This window comes from Canis lupus, chromosome 5, assembly GCF_011100685.1.
Source record: "Canis lupus familiaris isolate Mischka breed German Shepherd chromosome 5, alternate assembly UU_Cfam_GSD_1.0, whole genome shotgun sequence".
Taxonomy (NCBI): domain Eukaryota; kingdom Metazoa; phylum Chordata; class Mammalia; order Carnivora; family Canidae; genus Canis; species Canis lupus.
Window position 1 is genome coordinate 65336075 of NC_049226.1, and position 25036 is coordinate 65361110.

General features: G+C 61.6%; 1 protein-coding gene across 5 annotated transcripts in view; it reads right to left on the reverse strand.

Annotated features, from left to right (window-relative positions):
• The window catches only part of ZFPM1 (zinc finger protein, FOG family member 1), a 69361-nt gene that overhangs the window by 42311 nt on the left and 2014 nt on the right, over nucleotides 1-25036 (reverse strand). The window contains exon 1 of one of the 5 annotated variants that reach the window (XM_038538076.1): nucleotides 20107-20289. The exons of 2 other annotated variants lie outside the window; for them this stretch is intronic. Coding sequence is in view for 2 of the 3 variants with exons in the window: in XM_038538073.1 (XP_038394001.1) it covers nucleotides 1069-1225 (157 nt within the window). In the remaining variant the exon portion in view is untranslated. Of the gene's footprint in view, nucleotides 1-1068; nucleotides 1599-9768; nucleotides 9921-20106; nucleotides 20290-25036 lie in introns of those variants that run through there. 2 more of the 5 variants (XM_038538075.1, XM_038538073.1) reach the window with 2 other exon arrangements.

Consider the following 25036-nt stretch of genomic DNA (forward strand, 5'->3'; position numbering starts at 1 on the left):
GCATCCATGAGGCTCTGAGGGGCAATGGCACCTGGGCTCCTGACCCCGTCCTGGGCACAGATGGGCACACAGACTTTCCCACCCCACAGGGCCAGAGGCTGTGAGGGGGCACCCCCAGATTGTCTTCACACCCCACCTGTGTATCAACCCCAATATTTGCCACGGTTCCAGCGCCTGGGGTCACCCTAGCTGCCTGCCCCCACAGCTCTGTATCTCTGCTGGCCCACTGACCCCCTCCTGCCAGGGTGGTAGTCCTGGCCCCTCCTGGGGTCTCGCTAGAACCAGGGTATGGCACGCTATCCCTTCCACTCTGTTCTAAGCTGTGAGACCAGCAATGGTGCCTCTGCTGGTATGGGGGCTTCTGAGGGCTGCAAGAACCACAGCCTTTCCCTGACCCATAGGTACACATTTCTGGGGTGCACAGAGCTCCAAAGCACATCCATAGGCCCTGAGACATGAGGGTAAGCCCCCCAGCCCGGGCCCAGAACAGGTCCTCTGAGAAGCCCCGCACTTAGGTGCTGAGGTCTGGGAGTTTCCAGAGGGCAGGCCCCATGTCCAGCACACAGGAAGTACTCAGAAAAACTGACAGGAGGAAGAAATGGCTGATGGGGCACAGGCCTGGCCACCTCATCCCAGCCCTCACCTTCCCTGGGGGGCTCCTGCAGGGGGTGCTCGCAGAGCCTGCCTTACAGCTAGCTGAGAGGCCAGCCCCACCAGGGCACCCCCACTGCTGGTCAGGACAGCAGCCTCCATCGCTGAGGTCAGAGCCGTGTGTCCAGGGGGCGAGCAGAGGGAACAGTGGTGAGCAGGTGCCCTTCCTCATCCCACACTCTCAGCCTGGGCCTGTGGCCCAGAGCTGCCTCCTGCCCTAACTACCTTCCCAAATTGCTCCTCTAGCCACCTGTCCTGCCCCTACTCTGCCCCCCAGTCGTCTGGGAGATGATGCTGTCATCTGGGTGTGGCCCTGGGGAAGGGTCCTTCTGGGGCCTGGATGCCAACCCCATAGCAGCCAGGCCCCCCAGCTCTGAGGAAAGAGCAAGAAGAAACATTAGGAAGCCATGACAACACCTGCAAACCACTCGTCAGGAGTGCCCGAGGGACGGAACGGGGCTTGCTCTCCATGGCACCCGAGACACATGGAACAGAAGGGCCACCTCTCAGAGGCTGAGCTCCCCGTCCCTGGAGGCAAGCAAGCAGTGGTCAATGGAGATCCGACAGGACTCATGCCTCTGTGACCTCTTATGCATCATGACCTGTGTGGGGATCTGGTGAAGGCCTGTGCCTTCTCCCCAGAAAACACCGAGAGAGACTAGAATTCGTCCAGTTTCAGAGGCTTCTCACCAAACCCCTAGTCTTCTTCCTGGAGCCCTGTCTCACTCCCCTCCTTTGCTGCATTTACCCAGGGATGAAGCCTGCTGCTGCCAGCCAGCATCCACCACGGGCCACGGGAGCTGGCTCGTGGCAGTGGTCCAGGGAGACTCTGATGGAATGAGCAATATTGTGAGAAATGAGGCTCCAGCCTGACTCTCCCAGTCTAGCAATTTCCATGGAGCAGGGAGGTGGGCAAGCTCGTTTTGTTTGCCTTTCAGCTCAAATCCCTGGTCCCAGGCAGACGTGACCGGCCTCAGCAAGGAAAACCAAGTGTCCACAGTGGGGTGGACGCCCTTCCTACCTCCCGCTGACATCCGGGGGCAGGGGTACCCGGGACACCTGGACTCTGCAGGGTACTCCCAGGCCCCCCTGGGAAGACCATCAAGAACCAGAGACAGGCTTCAAACAGGAAGTGCTGTTGAGTGAGGAATGGGAGTAAATGAAGGAGGAGAGCACAGGGGAGATGCCACCGCAGGGCTCAGAGGGGCAGACAGTGGGAAGAGGGCTCTGGGCCGAGGCCCTGGGGATGGACTGAGCTAGGCTTTGAGGCTGGAGAGAGGCCGGGGGAGGAGCAGGTCCTAGTCCCAGAGGCACTGGGGAGCCATAGAGAGTCCTAGGCAGGGTGTCTCCCAGCTGCAGCCGTCTGGATTCCAGTTCCCGACCAGAGTCACACCCCCCGGGACACTCCAGAGCCGTAATTACAGGAGATGGGCAGGTGCTCTCCACCCAGTGGCCGGGCTGAGACTGCCCAGCTCCAGCCCCAGGTCAAGTCTCCTGCTTTCTTGTCAACGCGCTCACATGGACCGAGGAGGCTCTGAGGAGGACTGGGCACACCCCAGACCGGTCCACCTTGTGCCCCTGGGGCAGGTGGGAGGCCTGACCTGCTGTGACCTCCTTTGGCGTGATCTGGGCAGGGAAGCAGAGGCTGGGGTGGAGGCTGGCCTCCAGCTGGGGTTGGCCCTGAGCTGGTCACAGTGGCCAGCAGGCTTGCAGCCACCCCGGCCTCTGGGGTCAGCCCTCCGGCTGGACCCTCCAAGACCTTCCCGTACCTCCTGTGGCCCGTGTAGAGCTGCAAGCGGATGGGCCTGAGCTGCGGTCCCTCATGCTGAATGGCCATAGGACCTGGCCGCCTGCTCTGTTGGACCGGTACGAAGCCCCCCGCTCTCAGGGCCGGCGGGGACCAGGGCACGGGGGCAGATGCCGGGGCACAGCCCGCCACCCCCTCCCCACCCGGGCCTGACACTGGGGACACAGCCCCGACTCCCGGAGCCTCGCTCAGGTGGGCCTCCGCCACCCAGGGAGGCCCCAAGCTCGTGGCGGGTCCGTTTATGAGAGAACAAAGGCCCCCGCTCCGCACAAAGGCGTGACGACGAGCGTGAAGAAAGAGGCTGCCGGGCTGCTGCAATTTATTCTAATGCCGCTAATTCAGTTCCAGCACAATTAAAGCCGCTCTGATAATGCCAGAGACAGCCGCCAAGCAGCAAATCGCTCCGAGCCCACGAGCGGGATGTGCCATGGCAAAGGCTGCGCTATGCCTGCCTCGGCACCCGAGAGCATGCCACCTCGCCCCCGGGACACCCTGGGGTCCCACTCCACCCACGGCTCAGGGAGGAAGGTCCCTCCACTGGCCACGCATCAGGGGACATTGCTGCTTCCCTGGCTGCCCTGTGCCAGGAATGACCCCCGACTGGCCCCTGGGGGCACTCTCTGACCAAAGACCTCAAGAGCTAGGCCAGTCCACACATGGCAAGTGTCCTTGCTGTGTGACCTCAGGCTAGGCACTCTACCTCTCGGTGCTCGGAAACCACAACAGCTCCTACCTCACAGGGTGAAGCGTCTGAGCTCAGGACCTGGCACATAGTAAGTGAGCACTAAACATCATTAGCTGTCACCGCCTGCTGTGCAGCAGGGCCTGGGGGATGGGGTCGGGGCCTGGGGGTGGCACGTGCTCTTACAAAGCACCCTGTCACACACCAGCCCTGTGCTCAGCGTTTACAGTGTTCTCCCCTAATCACCCCTGCCCGGTGGTCCAGAGTGTAGGGGTGGTGGGGAAAGTGTGTGTGGACGGCAGGCAGGGCCCTGAGCCAGTCCCCATGGGCGGATCTCCTCCGAGGCCCCTCAACACTGCCCAGAGGTCACGCCCACTTTGCAAACGAGTAAACTGAGGTCCAGCAAGCGAGGTGACTTGTCCACAGCGCCCTTGAGGAAGCAGTGGTGGGGATAGGCAGGCCAGGACCCTCTGCAAATACGGACGGCCCCCTTGCAGACGCTGGCTCAGGCAAAGCCCTCTGCTGCACAGGGGTGGCCCCCTGCCTCCCTTCTCCCTCTGGGCACCTGGATCGAGGGTGACACCGACCACATGGCCCAGCAGGGCAGAGAGGCCAGTGCCCAAGGCTGGACCCTGTCTGGGGGCATCGGCGGTAATGATGGCAGTCGCAGCGCTGCCCCTGCTGCCCGGAGCCCCTCAGTTATCATGGCGAGCAGACGCCCCGCGCCGATCCGTCTCCTGCTCATTAAGCCGGACGTGGAAATGGAAATGAAAACATAATAGCTATTTGATTGGGGGCGAGATAGTTTGCATATTGGCTGGGCGCTGATAGCAGAATTTCATCAACTCCCGTTCTTCATGCTTTAAGACTGAATTACGGAGACAGGCTCTGTGCAGTGGGATGATCCCCGCTCCCTTCCGAGTCCCCGAGCTGCACAGCTAATGGCCCCTCCTGGCTTTGATGGCGAGGCAGCTGGTGGGGGGGCCCTTTGAATGACCGCCTCTAAGGAAGCCGGAGTTGGTCTCTGTGGAGGGAGCAAAATCCCCTCAGATGCTGGGCCCTGGGTGGACCTGTCAGGCAGGGAGTTGGTGAGGGTGTCTCCGAGCACTGGGCGGGGAGTCCAGAGGCCCCGGGCCTCCCGCTGGTCCTGGCTGATCCACACACTATACCCATATCCAGTGGAGGTGACTGTACGTGCACTCCATGACCACAGCAATCCCCTGGAGCCCCCCACCCAACTCGGGGCCTGACCACAGACTTGAGTCTACCTGCAGCCCTGACCTGTGCCCCCCTAGCACTGGGGTTGTTTATGCCCCTCTGGGGAGGTGCTTCTTATATCCCATTTACAGAGAAGACAGAGGGGCACACAACTGCCCCAGAGGCCCAGAGGGGCACACAACTGCCCCAGAGGCCCTCCTGCATCAGGGCTGGCTTTTGAAGGCAGGCCCCTTGGCCTGGGGGTGGGTGGACACTGATGGGCCATGGAGCCCTGCCCCTCTTGCTGGAGTGCCTGCGGCCCTCACCCTGGGCCTCATCCTCAACCACTGCTTTCTCATTCACCCCTCCTTGACTCCCTCATTCATTAACCCAGCCAACCTTTCCTGGGTCCACCGAGGGCCGCACTCTGTCCCAGGCCTTGGAGACCCCAGGGTAACCAGAACATGCTCTCCAAGAAAGCAAATTTAAAAATGCAAGTGCGGCCACTGCCATGAAGGAGAGGTGTAGGTGCCAGTCAGGGAAGGCTTCCTGGAGGAGGCAACAAGTGATAGAGATCTAGAAGGGGATAGGGAGTGGCCTGGAACTGGGCCAGAGAAAAGCATTCCAGGCAGAAGGTAGAGCAGGACATGGAGGCAGGTGGCCCTGTGCAGGCCACACCTCCCTGGGCCTGGTTTCCACATGGAAAGCAGGGCTGGGGTCAGGGTTCAGCACGGTGGTGCCCTGGTACTGAGCACAGACAGGTTATTATTACAACTGCTGTTACTGTTTCAACTCTCGGGGGGGGGGGGGTGTGCCACACCTGCCCTCTGGGGGTGGGGGCTGGAGGGCAGGGCCGAGGCCTGGAAGGGGGCAGTGCTGGCAGGCCTTGGCCTCCTGTCTCATTGGCCCTGGGCAGTTGGTGGGCGGGTGGGGGCTCAGTGCTGCCAGGAGAGAGACCCTGGCCTCTGGGTGGCACATGGTGGCCAGATAAGGCCCCGATAACACAGGGAAAATTGCAACAGATTCAGCCTTTCCCACCGGGGGCAGGGGTGCAGCTCAGGCCATGGCGGGGACACCCTGCTCCCCCGAGGGGGCCTTGCTCCTGGAGCTCTGGGTGGCTGGGGGCCGTGGCTGGCCATCTCAGGGGCCCAGGACCCCTAAGCACACAGGGTTGGGTTGAAAGCTCGACCTTCTGGCAGGAGACAGGGTGACCTCTGGTGAAGTGCTCCCTTCCCTGGGCCTGGTGAGCTGGATGGGACACTCCTAAGTCCCCTCCCAGGAAGGAGGGTCTCTAATGCAGCTGGTCTCTGATGGACAGGGACACTGAGGCACAGACCACAGGGGCAGCTGCTGTGCTGGCCTGGCACCCTTGGCCCTCGGGGCCCAGGGACTTGTGCTTCACACACAATCCTGACAAGCAGCTGAGCTGATTCCCAGGCCGAGGTGGAGAGAGAGAAGCAAGGTGGAAGCAGGGTATTTGGAGCAGGGCTGGGGGTGAGGCCAGCCCAGGAGGAGCAGTGGGAGCTGGTAATATGAGGTGCCGCTGAAGGCAAAGGTGTCTCCACACCCAAGCCCCAGAGCCCAGCGCAGAGCAGCCCCAGACAGCTTGGGTCCCATGAGGTCGGGCTTGTGCTGCTGGTGGGTGGCAGGGGCATGGTGGGCAATGGGTGGGCACAAGTGACAGGGGCAGACAAGGGGCAGGTCTAGGCCCCCAGTGAAAGCTACAGAGGCCAGGGAGGGGGGAGGAGTCCATTTCACGGAGAACTTAAGAAGCTTCTCTAAGGTTTAGATCAGAGGCAGGTTCCTGGCTCACTGCCTCCTAGGAGCTTATAGCTCCAAAGGGGTAGGGTCCGCCCAGGAGAGGTGCAGGCACCCAGGAGAGGGAGCTGGAGCTCTGGGGAGGCCCAGCACAGACCCTGCATGGAGCCTGGCTCTCCCTGGCCGGGGTGGGGGGACGGGGAGGTGGTGAAGCCACCCCCGCCTGCCCCCGGGCCATGAGGTTGACAGTGGCCCGCCAGCGGCTTCTTCAACCCAGGGTCAGTCCCCGCTGACAGCTCAGGGCAACCACAAGAGGATGTTGGCGAGATAATCTTGGCTTATTCGAGCAGGCACCTTGGCTCAGAGTGGGGACCAGGCGTCTGCACCTCCGCATGTGCTGGGGGTTACCCTTCCACACCAGTTCTGCTCCCAACTCTGAGTGGGCCGCCTGCAGCGGTCAGGGGTGGGCAGCTGGGCTCTCTACTTTCCCACTAAGGGTCAGTTTGATGGTGCTCACATGTGCCCTGCAACGGGAAGCTCACTACTCCTCTTCCAGACATCTGAGTCCCAGACCCTCTGCTTCTCAGGCCTTGCCCTAGCCAACCCCACCTTGCGGGGGGTGGGGGGGGGGTAGCGGGGGCAGGGGCGGGTCAGGCCATCCTGATCGAGGCTGTGCATAAACGATCATTTGCCTTGCTCCGGGTCTGTGCGCCAGACCCCAACACGTAGCCACTGGGCCAGCAAGCCCTCAGGTCACGCTGGGGAGTGAGTGGGGGGCTGGTGCTGTCCAAGGTGAGCCAGGCCATGGGCGGCCGGCGGGCTGCTGTCCCCACAAGCTGGGCCGTTGGAGGGCGAGGAAATGCCCTCAGCGTCAAGAAAGAACTTGCGGTGCTCCCAATGGTGCCGCGGCCCCACACTCTCCGGGAACCCAGGAGCAAGAGTGGTATGACCTACTTCAGCGTTGAGTGGATTGGAAGTCTTTTATTGAGACATCCTTCACATACAGAGAGATGAATCCTTTGCAGGGTGGTTCAGCTTGCAAAGGAGCGCTGATGAAAGACAGGTGGGGTTCCATGCAGCCAGGGCCTGCCAGCAGTGGGGGCGTCGTCCACCGCCCCCCACTTTCCAGGAGCCAGGTAGAACTGGGGGCCCTTCACAGCACCCGCCCCCTGCCACCATCCACGCCCTCAGTCCTCGCGCCCTCCCAGGGCTCCTGCCCGCAGCCTCTCTGACCCTCCCTCACAGGAGGGCGCAATGACCAAAACTCACTGCACGGTGCCCAGGACACAAAAGAACCTTCCCCGGGCAGACGGCAGGCGGGGGAAGGCCAACAAGCGCTCATGTGGCTGTCTTGTCCCATGTCTCCGTGTCTTCGTGTGGCCTGGGGTGTTGTAACCAAGAGCGCTGGGAAGACCACGTCCCGGGGCCTCAGGCACCCCTCACCCTGCAGCCACCCCTCCCCGCACACACCAGTCAGCTTCCCCAGCCCCTTCCTGGGGCTGTCAGCATGGATTCTAACACCACACCCACCTCCTGACTCACATTTGCCAAGCCACGCCTCCACCTGCCCACCTCTGCTCATTCACCTCCCCAGCTCCCGGTTTCTCCTGGAGTGAAAGCCAAACTCTTACGGGGCTGTGGCCCACTGCAGCCCACACCAGCACCCATCTTATCCTGGCCTGAGCTTCCACCCCTGCCTGGCTCTGCTGACGCCACTGCACCCACCGTGTCCACAGAGTGTTCGCTTCACCCCACTCTGGGTGGCACGTGGCATACAGTAGGTGCCCGGGGAGCACTGCTGCCCATAGGCTTGGGGGAGGTGCAGAAGCCTGCCACTGGTCCCCAGGGGCAGCACACAAGCCAGGATGGCCCTCCCTGGGGTCTCTAGGGCCTGGGTAGGTGTGGGGACTCCAGGCTGGGGACATGAGACAAAGGGAGATAGGGTGCTGACACCCGGGGGGGTCCTCATCCATATCCCAGCCCCAGCCACCACCACTTCCTCCTGTGGCCAGCCTCGTAACCGACAGGCGGAACCTGGGGGGGCTCAACTGCCCCAGCCCCATGGCCACGCCCCACGGGGGCCCAGGGTGAGCCCGGCACTCCCTGCAGACATTGCCCCTGGAGGCCTCTCAGGGCAGAAAGGCCTACGGGCAGCTGGGCAGGAGAAACAGGCCTGCTTCTGGGGACACAGCCACACAGATGGGGACGTGCCCAAGGTCTCCCAGTTGGGCAGCGGACAAGTGGCCTGTCTGCCCCTCGTCCTGAGCCCTGCCCTACACGTGGTGTTTCCTGCCTGGGCCTCACCCATCCTCCTCTGCTGGGGGAGGCGGTCAGGACCCAGATCTCTTGTGGCTCCCCTCACTGGGACTCAGTTTCCTTTCCTGGCTCTGCAACACTGTGGCTCACAGAGCCCTCCCTGCCTTCCTCATTCTCAACTCCCTGCCTGGTTGCTGCGTGACCACTGCCTGGCTCCCTCTGACGTCTGTTCCCTGAGGAGGACCCAGGCTCTACCAGCTATGCACTGCATGACCCAGGCCAGCGCACCCCTCCCTGCCACTTGGGCATGGCCATCCGCCTCTCTGCTGTGGGGGAGGGGCATTGGCAGGGGCGGCACCTGGGGCCCTCTCCTGGCAGGAGCTATGGACTCGTGTGCACAGCCCTCGACAGTTTACAAAGCTCCACCAGGACTCTCAGTAGCACCAGCCTGTAGGGAAACAGCCTCCACTGAGCAGAGGAAACGGGCAGAGAACAGCCACCGCAGACCCCACCTGGCCCAACAGAGGTCTGCGGCCATTGCAGGGCAGGGCACAATGGAGGCCCCTCAGGCTGCCAGCCTAGGGGACCCACCCAGGCCTTGGTTTACATATGTGACACACAGGGACTGACCCACCAACCTTGCAGAGGTGCTGGTGGGAGGGAGGGAGAGAGCTTTGTGGGAGGTAAAGATGCCTCCCACCACTGCTCCCCCAAAAGGCACACTGGGATTTCTTCCACCAGGGCTCCTCTGTGCTGTGTCGGGTCAGCGGTGAGCACATGGGGCCCACCAGGGCGGGACACCCATCCCAGATACCATGATGTGCAAGGACGGGTGCAAGATGCAGAACGGTGGGGAGGACGGGCCAGGGGGTGGGGGGTGGGCAGCAAGGGCTTCTCAGGGGAGGTGCTGCTTATGCTGCGATCATTAATGCCCCGGGGCAGAGGGAACTGCCAGGACCAAGTCCCAGAACTAAGAGTGCCAGAGGGTCCTGCGTGGTGGCTAAGGATGGGTGGGGAAGAGGCAGGGGGATCTCATTCCCCAGGGTTTTATTCTCACATCCAGGGAAGCAAGGCCAGCCACCACCTCCAGGCAGCCCCCAGCTGGGTGCCACCTCCATGGCCTTGCTCGGGATCCTTCCCCTGTGGGAAGCAAGGTGAGCGCTGGGCTTTGGGAGACCCAGGCCAGCCACCGCCCCCAGGCAGCCCTCGGCCAGGCTCAGGCTCAGGATGGATCCTCGCTCTGGCCAGGGCCAGTGGGCCAGCCCCCGCCCCCTCCCCAGGGACAGGGGCCGGGCCAGGCGACGCAGAGAGAAGGGGAGCGGGCCTGGGAAAGCCCGGCCTGCCTGATAGGGAGAGATTGGTTTCAGCCGGAGCTGCGGGCTGCCAAGTCCACATCCTATCCGCGGCCTGCACTCACTCGGCATTCATCACCGCTGAACTCGGAGACTTTATCACCGCGAGGGGTTGGCGCCATCTCTGCGCCCGGCCGCTCCCGGCCCTCCGATGGGCCCGATAGCCGCTGATAGATTACCCGAGATTGTCGCAGCCCCAGCCGATCGCGGACACTCCTGGGCGGGGCGCGGACCACGTGGCCGGGCAGAGACCACGGCGCGCCCGGGAGGCCCGGGGAGGAGGCGGGCGCGGCCGCCCTGGGGCGGGGACAGGGAAGTAGCGCCCGCGAGGCCGCCGCGGGCTGCGCACTGATTCTGCAGATGGCCGGATAAGGCTGATGGATGTGAGCGGGCCGGGCTAATGGAGCCGGCGGCGCGGCCCACGCGTCAGCTGGATGTTGGCAGATGGCTTCCCGGAAGGGGCCAGGGCTCCAGGGTGACGGGACCCTGCCGTGGGGGGGCGGGGGATGCGGGGGTGGGGGTGGGGACGGGGCCTCCTAGGCACCTCCTCAGCTGCTGCACAGTGGAGCGGACTCTGGGCCCTGCTGCCCCACGTCCAGGACTGCGTTCCCGCCGGGGCACCGCAGCCCCTCTTCCAGGCCGGCCGCGATGCCCTGGGGGTCAGGGGCGGGATGCACACCCAGGCCGGGCAGACCAGTGTCCAGACTGGTGACCATTATCCCGAGCTGTGTCTCCAGCCCCTGGGGATGCCATGCAGGGAGGCAGAAGTGGGGTCCTCTGGGCTAGCCCTTTCTGCGGTGTGGACAGGTCCCAAGCAGCGACTCTACCCTGTTCCCACTGCACAGATAGGGAAACTGAGGCACCCACGGGGGCCAGGACAGCCACAGGATCTGGTCCACCTGGGCTCAAACCCTACCAGGCAGGCCCCTTGCCTCAAATGAAAACTAAGGGTTGAAAATCAGCCTCACATTTCTGGAAAGAGTAGAACAGAGGCTGCCAGGGGCCAAGGAAGGAAGGAGAGACAGTGAGACAGCATAGGGGATATAGTGCTCGTTGGGGACAGTTTCTGTTGGGATCTTTGACCACAGCGAAAAAACCCGAAAACCAAAAAAGTCTTAGCCCAGTGCCCAGGAGTACACAGCAGGCACTCCCTAAGTGCCTGGTCCTGTCCTAGGGGATGCAGAGACACACATCCCTATCCGTGTGCACAGCCCTCCACAGTGACATGGCCTTCCCCACCAGCTCTCTGCCTCAGGACACTTGCTGGCCATGGAGACTGAGGCCAGGGCTTGCAGGGGGCCTGGCCCTGCACTGCTGGTGGGCTGGGGGACGCCAGGGGCTGTATCAAGGCTAGGAGGGAGGCCGAAGCACTGGCTTATGCTATGGATGGTCCTGGGCAAGCCTCTGCTGCTAGTCAGGGCCTGGCCCTGTTGGTCTCTCATGAAGGGGGCTGAGGCTTGGGGGTCTTAGTGACCTGCCCCAGGGGACCCGCTGAGCAGTGGGGCTGGGATTTGCAGCCCGCTGTGTGGCTCCACAGTCCATGGCCTTGACCCCTTTAGGCTGAATGAGAGCCATGGTGATGGTGGTCATCTCAGGGCCTGGACATTATAGCTTTTGAGCCAAGTCTGGCTACTGGCCTGAGGATGAGCCTGGGTTGGTCAAGAACCCTCCTTGCATCTGGATTCCTCAAGCCCAGCTGGCTGGGACAGAGTAAGTGGAGAGGAAAAGTCTGGTCCATGAGGAGGAGGAGGGAGAGGAGGAGCCTCGAAGTTCCTGGGTCCTACCTCACATCTTGGGCCTGCCTGTGATGTGGCTGCCAAGGGCACACAGGAAGGGAAGGCCTGTCCTGGGGCAGCGCTGGGATGGGAGCCGAGCCCTGCTTGAGCTGGTCAGCGTGGCAGGGGCTCTTACTTCTCCCCACCGTGCTAGCTCATTGCTTCTCAGAGCCTTTGCCTTTGCTGTTCTCTCTGCCGGGATGGCTCTTTCCTACACACAACACCAGTCAGCTCCAGAGGCTGCCAGGCTTTCGATACCCTAGACCCCAGCTACAGGGGGTCCCTCTGTCCTTAAAGTTCATTTCGGGTGCTCCCTCTCTATTCTCCAGCAGCCAGGGGCTCTGTGACAGCAGGGACAGAGCACACACAGACACCCAGAAGTCAGCCCGCGGTCCCTATTCCAGGCACACAGGCTCACAGGAAGTGAGCCTCAGCCCTGCTGCAAGGCGGGGGTCCTCCCTGGTGGCTGGTGAGGACCTTGACTCCCTGGCCTCTACAGCTCTGCCCATAGCAGTGCTGGCTGGAAGGCAATGACTTTTCTCCACTTTCCTCTTTCCCAGGGGTTTGCTTTGCTATCCTGGCACAGAGGCTGGGGTGGGGAGATTTTGAAATCAACTGAGGGAATATTTATCGAGCACCTAACTGTATGCTCTGCACTGTCCTGGGAGAGACAGAGCTGCTCTAGAATGGGGGCCCTCCTGGAGAGACTCTGAGGCAGGTGCTGGAGGGACCCCTCCCCAGGTGCTGTCCTTCCACTCCTGAGTGCTGGGCCCCTCTTGCTCCATGCCCTGGGACACAGATCACCCCATCGTGTCGGGGGTGAAGGCACTTAGCTGAGGTCACACAGCAGCAGTCTGGTTCTGGTCCAATAGCTCCCACCCTGTTTCCTCCCCTTAGATCTCAGCCAACATGTCCTCTCCTTGCCCCTCTACTATTTTCCACTTATGCATTTTTGTGAAACGCCCACGCCTGTGGCTGGTTTTCAGGTCACGGAGCCTGGCAGGTGCTGTGGAACTGGGGGAGCCTCTAGCCAGGCCCTGGGGCAGTTGGGCCTACCTATACCCCATCTCACCGACCAATCTGTGGGGTGCAAAGTGACCTTGAACACATGAGAATCCCCCAAAGTTTCTTGAGCACTTCCTGCAGACATGGTCTCTGGTCATGTAAATTTCTGAAAATGGAAAATCCGAAAGACCCCAGGTTTCTAGAATACACCACAGCCACGGATAGACTAAGGAACTCCCTGAGATATTCCTGTTTCCATCCTCATTGTGTGGTCGGGGAAACTGAGGCCCAGGGAGCAGCCAGTGCTTGTCGGAGAGTGCAGACCCTGCCCTGGGAGGCAGCCAGAGCAGATCCTCCCATTTCACTGGGAGGAAGGTAGGTTTGGCAAATGGATCGGGGGCCATCCCAGCCTGGAGCCACAGTGAGCCTGGCAGTGTGAGGTCCTGGATAAAGGTCGCAGTGGGGGGAGGGTTGGGGGTCCGGGGGCGGGGGGGGGGGGGGGAGGTTGGTGGTGGTGGGCAGAGATGGTGGTCAGCATGCACAGTCTGGAGGTGCCTCAGACTGGGGGAGGGGGGGCTGGCTGGCCTTGAGCTGCCCCACCCCATTTTTGAACTCAGTGTTCCCATCTGGGAGTCAGAGTTGGCAGGGCTGATCTCGGGAACGACCAAGTCCTGGCCCCCCAATTCAGGCTGTGGGGTCTGGGCTCTGAAGGTCAGCAGGAGGTCATCCAAAGGCCCAACTGTCCATCCCCATGCGCCTGGGCAAACGGATGGCCTCAGCAGCAAGGCCACGGAAAGGCTGGCCCTTCCAGAACTGGGGGGGGATTTCCATCAGGAGATCAAGGTCTGGGCAAGACACTGCCCCCCCCCCCGCCCCCCGCCCCCCGCCTCCCGCCTCCCGCCTCCATAAATTAAGGGCTGCTCCTAGAGGAGCCCCGCCCCCTCCAGAGACGCCCCGCCTCACACATGGAGCTCAGCCAATCCGCAGGCCTCACTCCCACTCATTTGCATGTCTATTTTCATTGGCTGCAGGCATAGAGATTAGGACATTCCCAGGCCGCGGGGGCGGGGCCTGGGGAGAGTTGTGGGGCTGGGCTCCGGGGGAGCTGGTCGAGGGGTGCTGGGCTGGGCGCCAGGGGCGGGGGAGTGTGGACTGGGGGAGCCGGGCTGGGCGCTGGGGGGCATGTGGGCTGGGGGGTACTCTGGGCTCTGGGGGGCCAGGCTAGGGGTTCTGGAGAGGGCTGAGCTGGGCACTGAGGGGGGGCCGGACTAGGGGCGCTGGTGGGGGCTGGGGGTACGCTGGGCTCTGGGGGGCCGGGGCTAGGGGCTCTGGAGAGGGCTGAGCTGCGCGCTGGGCTCTGGGGTGGCTGGTCGAGGGGTGCTGGAGGGGGCTGGGCTGGGCGCTGGGGAGCCGGGCTCTGGCCGCTGAGGCAGCAGATTCTGGGAGTACCAAGCTCTGGATGACCTGCCCCGGACCCAGGTCTGGGACACAAAATGGCCACCTGCACACGGGGAGGACTTTGGTTATAGTACAGGCTCTTCCTTTTCCTCTAAAGCTCGGTTAAATCCTCAAACTCCCCCCAACCCCGCCCATTGTGAATGACTCAGAGGGGGAAAGATACTGACCCAAGGTCACAGAGCCAGGACGTGGTGGCGGCGCAGCTGGGACCTCGCCCCTCATCCCAAGACTGGGCTCCTTCCCTCCAGGGAAGGCCGATCAGGGCAACTTCTCATTTACAGCTGCCTCTTCTCAGGGAGGGCTATTTTTTAGTTTCCTTTGCAAAATAATGATGAGGATCACGAGGATTTTAAGAAGACCAGCACCTCCCCCCCCCCCTCCCCCAGCAGATCTAGTGGCATCATTTTCTTGGGGCTCCGGGAACTGCAGGGTGGTGGGCTCGCGAGTGTGAGTGTGAGTGCATGGGCTTTTGTTCCTGGCATTTTGGTGGGGTGAGATAAGGGGAACAACAGACCGGCTCAGAGAGAGCAGGCAGATAGATAAGGCGATAGGGTTCCTCCACCACACAGGCCTATCGCCTTTTATCAGAGTTCCCTTTTCTTTCTTTCTTGTTGGGGGGTGGGTGGGTAGGGTGGAACACATCCCACCCCCCAGCCCCCAAGCTGGAGAACTGGGGTGGGGGCCTCCCTTGCTCACATCCCTGCTGCTGTGTCCAGCACATCCACAACCCTGGCCCAGAGCTCCCGACCGGAAGGGTGGGGGTCCCAAGGGCTGTGGTCACAGTGGGGAAGGCAGCGGCATGGTGCTTCTGCCCTCATGGCTTCACGGAGGGCCCTAGGGGGAATGATGAGGGCAGGGAGGCCCAGAGAGGTGATGGGCAAGGGAGGGGTGTGCCTGGGGGCTAGTGGCTGAGAGACTGGGAGGCTGGGCCCCTCTCTCTGGGAAGCCCTGTGAGCCCTCTTGGGACCGGTGGGACAGGACAGAGAGACCCCCCCCCCCCAGCCCCAGGCCTCTAGGGCAGGACTGAGCATCTTCAGCCCCATTTTACAGATGTAGAAACTGAGCTGCAAAACAGGAATATGGCTGTGAGCCAGAGGTGCAGGGGCAAGCTGGACCCCCACATTCCCTCTGTATTCCTCTGGCTCCCAAGGCCACAGGACACGTGTTCCAGAACCACCCACAGCGCTGTGTGACACGGGCCCCACACCTCTGTACCCTAGAGCTATTTCCAAAATCAGGCCAGGAAGAAGGCTGCCAGGGGGGTTCACAGAGGGAGTGCAGCTGGCAGGGAGGGCTTGGGGAGGCAGTCCCAGCCCTGGAGACCCCAACCCCTGCCAAGTCCCTGGAGAACACAGCCCCTAAAACACACGAGCCCAGGACGCTTTCCCCCTTTTCTCCTGCCTTTGTCTCTGGTCAGAATTATGATTGTGCCCAGAGCACAGGTGAAGGAGCTGGGGTCCGGAGACATTAAGTCTCTAGCCCAGGCTACCCACCCCAAGGGGCAGGCTTTGAACCCTGGTCACCCCATACTACGCTTGTCCTCCTCCCCCACACATGCACCCATTTTACTGGAAATAGCTGACTTCCTTTAGAATATTGAAACAAAACAAAACCCAAAAGACAGAAAGAAACCAGTTTTATCACCAAAGGGACCTATTTTCTGGGGACAGATGAAATGACCCCCAGAGAGAAGCAGTAGAGGCACCCCATCATCTCCTGATCTTAGACAGGGCTGTGTGCTCCCAGGTACTTACTCACCCTCTCTGTGCTTGGGCCTTTCTCCCCTAAATGGAGGGAGCAGACCTCTTAGGGGAGGGGAGGGGCAATGGCTACAAACACCCCAGAACCACCAGCTCTGATGGAGACCTAGACCTTGACTAGGCCTTTAGGTCAGTCTTTACTGCTCCCTTCTGTGCTGTGTGACCTTGGATGAGTTGCTCAACCTCTCTGAGCCTCAAGTCCTCTTCTGAGAAGAAATGAAGGCAGAGGCAGTCTTTCTAGCGCTGCTGGGACTCTACAGGGTCACACAGTTTAAGCCCAAGCCTGGCATACAGAAAGTGCTCAGGGAAGGGAGCTACCGGCTAACAATGGCCACCAGTAGGATTGTTAGGACTGTGCAGTCCTAGAACATCTCAGAAATGTTGCTCACTGCCCACTCAGGCCTCCTGTCTCCGGGGATCACAGAGAAATCTCCTTTCTTGAGAGTCGTTTAAAAAATTTAACACAGAAAGGGGGAACAATGGCCATGGGTGCTGTGCCTGCTGGGAGCCCCAGGCAGTCCCTCCGAGGGGCCCCAGGCACTGCCCAGGGGGTGTGATGACCCCCGAGGCCCCAGTGTCCCCTCTGGCACTGCTGGGGGTGGGCGTAGCCCTGTGGGAGCCTGGCGCCCACAGGCCGCTGTACCTGTCCCTCAGCAGGAGGATTAGCCACACGCATGGCCCTAATCGCTGCTAATCGCACCACCATCACCGCAGGATCTCGGATCAGCTGAAGGAGGCGGCTTTATCCAGACAGACGTGGAGATGGCACCGTAGTCCCATCTGGGTGTCGACCGTCACAAGTGGCAGCCAGGCTGGCGGGCCGGGGAAGGCAGGGAGCGGGAGCCCACCCCACTGCTCAACATTTCCAGGCACGTACTGTGTGCCCAGGTACTGCTCTAGGTGCCAGCAGACAGTGGGGATCCTGGCCTTGGGGTGCCGCATCTTCTGGACAGCTGGGGCCAATCTGAGGGCTGGAAGTGCGGCAGACGTGCCCAGGGTCACGGCACGCTACAGACGGCTGGTACGGACGCCCAGCTGTAGTGCGGTGCCTTGAATCCTCCCTTCCACCCAGAGCCTCACCCCTTAGGCCAGAGGCACTGTTCCCCCCAACACGCATCCTCCTCCTGCTGCTGCGTTTCTAGGGGAGGCCCGAGCTGTCCCCTCCTTGCTGGGCCCCCAGTTGCTGCCTCGGTGTGGAGGCCTGGGAGGTGCAGGCGGGGCGCGCAGAGGTTCATGGCTGGCCCCGGGGGCCAGGACAGGCTGGCAGAGACGGCCAAGGGCTCCCCTCCAGGGCCCCCACCATCCCCACCCTCCTCCCTACCTTCTTTTTCAAAAACATAATTTATCTGTGTATTATCAAGAAATCCAGACACTTTAATCAGTGAGCTATGAAGTCAGAATTTCCATTCTTATCTGCGGGAGGAGTGGAAACGGAGGAGATAGGCCGCAGGAACGGATCGCTGGTAGGGAATGTTAATGGGTGGAGAGGCTGGGCTATTGGCCACGGAGACACCGTATCTCCCCCATTATCAAGGCCGTATCTCGCCAACCATCTCAGCGCAGTAATGGGGCCAGTTCAACTTTCCGAGTTATCACAGGAGCTGAAACCTGCGCCCGCCAGAGGCCCCGGCCGGCAGACAGTTCCGGGCGGACTGGGCTTCAGCTGGCAAAGCCGAGGGAGGGGGACAGCTGGCCTGGGTGGGGCCCCTGAGGGCCTGGGTGCCCCCTGACCAGCAAGACTACCACAGTGAACATCAAGAATCCCTCTTTTCCGGGAACATGTTTGGATTTGGCAGAGCTGGACATGGGCGTGTTGCACAGGAGGGGAAACTGAGGCAGGAAGTCAGCTCAGGGTCCCAGGTGTCCCAGGCCCTCCCAAGCTGTGCCAGGCCCATGAATTGAAGAGTGTGGTATGAGGGCACGGCAGGTGGGGATGGGATGGGAACACCATGACTCCTACCTGTGGCTCCGTCCTGAGGCCTCTTCCAGGCCCTAAGCCCAGGAGCAGGAAATGTCAGTAACAAACAGAGTAGGGTGGGGACATCCTGGTGGGCTCTGCCCTGCAGGCCCTGACCTGAGGCTGGCTTCATAGCCCCTTGGCAGCCTGGGGTACACTCAATGCACCCCTCAAAGGTTAAAGGGCTTCCCACCACCTTGGGGCTGCCTGCATGGGACACCCCGGGGGAGGGCACCCACGGCCTATAAAGAACATTTCTGTTCATTCAAAGAAAGGGACCCCAATCCACGCATTCCAGCCCCCTGAGGATTTTGTGGCCAAGTGTCTGAGTGCGGAGCAAGAGTCTCCCCCACAGGCTGCCCACCGATGTGAGTCCCCCCTCAGACTCTGAGGGCTCCAGGCACTGTCCCGGTATGGACCCCATCTGCTGGGGCTCTGGTCTCTCTCTTGCAGCTGGAGGGCAGGGCAGCAGACACCGGAGCCCGGAGCAGGGAAGGGACTTGCCCAAGGTCATATAGCCAGTGAGAAATAGCCTGGTGACCACAGCAGGACACTGCCTGGAACCACAGGAAGGCCTCGGTTTCCTGGACTTGAGCATGGATGTTACCAGGCCAGCAGGGAGCCAGGAGAGCTCTACCCCTGGAAACCAGCCCTGTGGCCATCCCCCTCCCCTCCCCAGGGTGGGGAGCCAGGGCTATAGACCTGCATCTGACCTTTAAACCAACCAAACCTCAGTCTCCCCCCCCCCCCCCCCCCCCCCCCCCCGTGCACTGGACTAATCACTGAGCATCCCTCAAAGTGGCTGGAGCAAGTGTCTGCAGGTCCCGGGTACACAGCAGGCACATAGTAAGTGTTCAGGTGGTGCTTATGGATGACAGTGCCTGGCAAGCCCAAGGTTGACAGCTGGGGTTGATGGCTGGGTGAGCCAGGGCCCCAGACAAGCTGGGTCAGGATTGGCGGAGCCATATGAAGTCCCGCGGCCGCCTGAGGCCCTGAGCAGACACCTTCTCTTTGGTCTCAAGCGTCCAAGCACCTGATGCCCAAGTGGTCCCCCAAGCCCACCATGGGGCTGAGGATCCAGCAGAGCCCCGGACTGAACTGCCACAGCCTGTGAGGCCCTGTCCCCAGCAGAAGGCCCACTGCAGGATGGAGCTGTGACCCCCTGGTCCTGGCCCTCCTCCCCTCCTGCTCCCTGGGTCTAATTTGCAGGGTGGAGCTTGAAAGAGAAAAGGGAAACTGAGGCAGGATGCTGTGATAGGGGCAAGCAGGGCAGACCGGGACAGCTGGACAGCTTGAGTCATACGCCAGGGAAAAGTGGCAGGAAGGAGGCCCAAGGACTGAGGAGCAGAGAAATGACCCTCTGTCCACTTTAATCCTGCCAGGCAACCCCGATGGCACCCCAACCCCGGGGCCAGGCTGCACCTCCTACACCAGGTCTTATCCGCCTCCCTACTCTGCACCATCAGCACCAATGTTCCACTTGTGGGGGAAACTGAAGCTCAGCGACTTACAGGAGGCGTAGGCACCCTCAGAGCCCAGCTGGGCATCCCCACAACATCCCCGTCTTGCAAAGGTGAAGCCTGAGTCTTGGGGAGGCAGGTGACATTTTACCCTGAACCCCATGATTCTGGCCCATCCTTGGCTGTGGCCACCCACAGGGAAGGTCCTAGAGGCACCCACGTGCAGAGCCCACACTGTGGCCATCCTGTCCTGCCCAGGAAGCAGCGTGCCTGCCAGTTCTGGGGGGCCTTGGACACAGGACCCCCGGCCTGGAAACTGTGGCAGACCTTCTGCTGACCACCTCCTTAAACCTATTAATATTCTGCTCATGTGCTGTGTGACCCTGGTGGAGTCACCCATCCTCTTTGGTTCTCCGTTTCTCTGTGAGTAACAGGTTGAGAAGCCCAGCCTTCGAGGGCCTCCTGGAGAATCACCGGGGTGGGGGTTGAGGGGTAGGGGTGGATGCCTGCAAAACGCTTAGCAGTGGGAAGCTATCAGCTGTGGGTGGCTGGGTTTCTGCAGCTCCTGGGCCAGGGGAAAGCAGGGCTGCTCTGAGCTCTGACTGTGCTTGGGCTCCTGGAAGCAGTACACCGGCACCCTGTCCCCTCTTTTGCAGCTGGGGAAAGCCAGGCCCTGGGAGTCCACAGCCTCTAGTCCAGGGGAGGCAGACAGGAGGGACAGGGGGTGGAGGGGAGGGGCTAGCTTATCTGCCTAACCCAGCTCTGGCCCAAGGTCAGCTGTCACATTCCTGACCCAGCGGGGACACTGCCTTCTCCCAAACATGGGGCCTTGGAAGAGGGAGAAGGAGGAGGGGTGGAGGGGGCTGGTGAGGCCCTGGGACAGGTGGCCTGGGGGGCTGAGAGGCCCTGCCCACCACTGGGGTCCACAGACCCAGCTCCCCTGTGGCCTTGAGCACATCACAAGCCCCTAGGGCCTCGGATGTCTTACCTGGAAGATGGGTGAGCCAGTAATGCCGATGAGCTAAGGGCAGGTAAGATCCTTGGGCAGGAAGAGGACCGAGGGGGGTGTGCGTCCGGCCTGGTCCAGCCTGGGGTGTGGTACAGTCAGGGCACCCGCCCACAAGGTCCTTCAAAAACTAACACCCGAAGGCAGGAGGAGGGGGAAGGCCAGAGACAGGACTCTGTGTGAAGTGTCCAGCCCTCTGGGCTTCTGGCAAAATCTTAGTAATGCAACCAGCAGCTCCCAGGGCTGCCACATCCAAGGACATGACCTTGGGACAGCACTTTATAGTTCGCATTTGGGATCTCACAGACCTCATATAAAGACCCTGGGAAGGAGGTGCCGTTATTAAGCTCTTGTTTCCGAAGTAAGAACTGAGATGAGAGAAGTCATTTGTCCACAGGGTCGTGGCAGGGCCAGGGCCAAGGCCAAGCAGTGGCCCCCACTGTGGTGGCCTCCCACTCTGGATATGAGGGCAGCCTCAGCCTCTGCTCCCTGTGTGGGGACATGGGGGGATGGAAGCTCTGGGGTCCCAGGGGGAAGAGTCTCTGTCCCCAACCCGCCCACTGGCCCCCGGTCAGCAGGGGTGGGTGGAAGCAACATGTCCTCCAGCAACAAACAGCCTAGGCTCTGGACCCGAGCTGGGACCCTGGGTGTGCTCCAAATACTGCTGTTTATTGAGTACCACAGCACCCATTCTACTGATGAGAAAACCAGGACTGGGAAGGACAGAGATGCTCGCCAAGGTCACTCAGCTGGGAAGTTGAGGGGAGTGGAGGTGGGATGTGAATTTCCCTTGGATTCTCATGATTGTGCTCAAGGGCCAGCAGTGCCATCATCCCTATTTTGCAGATGGGTAAACCAAGGCTCACTTGGGTGGACCTTGCCCATAGTCCCACGTCCATTTCACACTGCATATCCATTAGGTTATTTATGTGACAGAGTTCTGGAAAGCCCACTATGTGGGGACAGAACAGACCTAGTCCCCACTCCCAGATAGCAGAGATCTAAGCTGCCTGTGCAAAGGCCCTGGGGCGAGAGGAACTAAAACAAGCCAGTGAGAAATCCTCCCCTCTCAGCTGGAACACAGGCCCTGGTAAGGGGCTCCTGCCTGATGGGAGCTGTCTCCCCCTGGCCCCTTAGCCCCCTAACCCCCTAGCCCCATGCTCCTTTTCTCATAGGAACACAACAAGAATAGATGGACAGCAGCCGAGCCCTCACCCACAGGCCATCTGCCTCCTCCTGCCACAGCTGAGGGTTCCAGGAAGTACACATGGAGGCCGACTCCCTCTGCAGGTGTTGCTGTGCCCACTTCTAGAACCCCCTTCCATCCCAGGCCTCCTGTGGCTTGGGAAGCAGTGGAATAAACATGGGCTGTGGCCTCAGGTTCCCCTTCTGTGCAATGGGAACAGGGACCCTGCAGCAGCTCTAGGGGTGCGGTTGGCCAGGAGGGCAGGAGCCTAGCCAGGGTCCCCAGGTTTGGCGATACCAATCAGCGGGCAGCAGCTGCCCCCAGGAGGAGGCCCGTCGATGGCAGATAGGCCGCAGAGAGTATTATTCACGGGCCGTCCAGCCCCGGGAACGTCTGGTTGGCATAGAAACAGGAGATAAGGGGTACAATTAATGGCATCACATTCCCTCCTCCTTTCTTCCCCAAGTGACCCATTTAAATCCCTGGCGGGGCTGGTGCCATGCTGGGCTCCCAGTGACCTCCAGGGAGGGGCTGGCTGGGCAGGCAGGGCTCGGCCAGGGCTCAGGCCCCTGGGCAGGGCTGGCAGGAGGCTCCCCAAGGAGCACCCCTGTGCAGCAGCCTCTCAGGAAGGAGGCCCTTGGGAAACGTGGCCAGGGCTGCACTGGACCCCAGAGTGGCTCCGCTCCCAAAGACCCATTTCACAGATGTGGAGACTGAAGCCAGAGAAGCCTGGGGGCAGATGGACAAGAGGACGGTAGATGATGCCCACAGGCAGGCTGCTTCGGAGCTCGGGGCTGGGCTACCTGCGGTCCTACTCTGCTTTCCCACTTCTCTGGGGGAGAAACTGAAGCAACCTGTGCTCAGTTTCCTCAGACGTAAAGGTGATAAGAACAGGACCTATTTTAAATTGATATGTGAAGGCCCAGAGTAATGTCTATGTTAGTTATTGTTAATATTATTACTGTCCAGTGCATCAGTGAACTGCTCATCTTTCCTGAGGCCCAGGAGTGCAGGAAAACCAACGACTATCTAGAGCCAGGGTGGAAGCCAGCCTCAGGGGGCGCAGCTGGGCTCTGGTGTCCACCTGGCCCACGTAGGCCCGGGGGCAGGCTGCGGCCCTGTGAGCAAGGTCCTCCTAGACTCTCAGCCCTTTGTCCCCTTGGCTCACCAGAGGAGGGTCCCCATGCTCCCATGACTCTGAAGAGGGGGCCAAGGTCAGCGGAGGACTCATGTCCCTGCTGACCCCTGGATGGCAGGTGGTCACACCTATCTTTCACAGAGGGTAAACTGAGGCCGTGGAAGGCAAGTGAATTGCCCATGGTGGCTCTGCATCAGGACCGGCCAGGTGGCCAATTTCCCTCTTTCCTCACTCCTCTGCCATCCTGGCGAGATGCAGGCACTGCCAAGTGGCCCGGGGGCTTCCGTACTTGGGAGGAGAATGTGCTTGGCTCTGTGCAGAGTTCCCAAAAACTCAAGGACGGACCACCCCTTCTCCCTCCTGGGCCTCACCCGCTCTCTGGAACTGGCCTCACTACCAGAAGGTACCGCCAGCCCCACAGGCAGGTGCTGAGCGGCTCGACAGTGCAGGCTGAGTCTGAAGCATGGAGTGAATTAGTCATCCTGTGGCCACCAATAATTCGTTTAATCAAACTCCGAGAATGTGTGAACAACGCCCTCCAGGAGATCGGGTGGCTGCTGGAGGGGGATGGGCAGGGCATGCAGAGAAGCCCCCTCCTACCTGGCGGGCCTGGGTTTCCACTTGGCATCCAGGCCCATGTCCCTGAAGGGCCCCTCCTGCCAAGTGGGCCCCACGGCATCACCAGTTTGACCTGGCGGCTGACTCCTGTCAGCATGTTTCAGAGGGGGAACCTGAGGCCTGGACCACCCTCCTCACCTCCTCACATAGGCATCTGTCTCTTCCCTAGCGTCCGGTGCCTCTGAGCCCTTCACACCCCTGACAATAGCTGGGAATCATCATCCTATTTTTCAGAGGGGGAACTTGAGGCCAGCCCATTGACCCTGGAGGCACCTCCATGGCAGGCCTACTACTGAGCTCGCTGGAGGTACCCTCTTCTGGAACATGCCCCCAACTGGACTTCTACTTAGAATCCTCCACCTAAGCCAGGGCTGGGACCCAGGGCATGCATACAGCAAGTGCTCAATAAAGACCCGCTGAGCGAAAGGAGGCAGGTCTCGGGGACCTGCTTGGAAAGACCATCAGCACCCTGGCTCCCCCCTGCAACCCCCCCCAACCCCCCCAGCCTGGGAAACGGAAACCACCTTGATTTTTTTCAGCTGAACTCCAAGCAGGGACACCTCCCACTTGCCAGAACACACACCACCCCCAACGCCATTCAAGGGGAAACACGCTCCCTCCTGGAGGTGACAAGCCCCACCTCTGGCTATCTCACACCATCGACTAGGAATCCGGAGGGTGTCCCCTCCCCTGGCCATGAGCTCGGGGCCAGCAGAGCCACTTTCCTTTCATTTTGACGGACTGTACCACCCGCAGGGGAGGATCAACTTCTTGGCAATTAAGTATGTTTGGGAAGAAAACTCGTGGAGACGACCGGGCGCAGACCCGCCCCCCCCCACCCCGCCCTGGCCCAGGTCCGAGCCCCACTCTCCCCGCCCTGACTCCCCCGTGCTGTTGTTGCCTCGAACCCGGCCGGGCCTGGTGGCCACAGATAAGGCCTCTTATCGCTCCTGGCGATCGCCATCCGGCCGACCGGCCCCGCGCTTATCTGAGCTCCCATCGACCCGGGAGGGAGGCAAGCTCGGCGGGCCGGGGGTCCCCGGGCAGGGCTCTGCCCCGCGCTCCCCGCCAGCCCGCCGGGCCTATCGTCTCGGCCATCTGGCCGGCCAAGGCCGCGCTCCTGCCTCGCCCTCCCCCGCTCCCACGTTTGAAGTTAATAAATGGAAGCGCCTATCGCCTCCGCCATCGGTTGCGCGCCTTATCGCACGGCACATCTATCTCCGCGCGGAACAAAAGGCGCACGGAGGCGCGGGCAGCTGCGCCCTGGCTTCGTGAGGGCGCGGGGGGCGGTGGCCCCAAACGCCCGGCCCCCTCCCTTCCACACCCGCGCGGCCTGGTCGCAGGTGAGGCCGGCGCGGCGGGCGCGCAGCTGCCAGGGCCGCACGCACCGCCGCGGGCAGAGGGCGGGCGGGCGGGCGGGCGGGTGCCGCCGCCGCTTGGTGACAATCAGCGCTCGCATCTTAACGCGCCGAGATCTGCCAGAGGGAGGAGGCGCCGGGGGGGGGGGGGGGGGGGCGCAGGGAGGGTGCCCGGCCCGCCTGCCGCGTCCCTGCCCCTGGCTGGATCCTGGCCGCGCAGAGGGTCAGCAGCGGGGACTGGCCCGCGGGCCCCATGCGGTCCATGTCCCCAAGGCGCAGCGCTCCACCGACCCGGCCCGGCCGGCGCTCGCCCTGCTCGAGGCCTTATCGGCGCTGTCGATCGGTTCCCAGCCTGAGATCTCCCTGCCCGCGCTATCTGTATCTCTCATCACGCTGAAACACATACACACGCACAGAGAACAGACCGAGCAGAGGCGCACCGGGGAGGAGGGGAAAGAGAAACCAGAGACCCGGCGCGGATCGGGACCTGTGGGTGGTTCGAATACTTAAGTTGACTTGATAGAAGGCGACTTTCGGAAAACAGGTCCTGCGTGCACATTGGGGGAGTGGGTTACGGAAATCCAGATTCATGCTTGCATCCCCCGAGCTAGG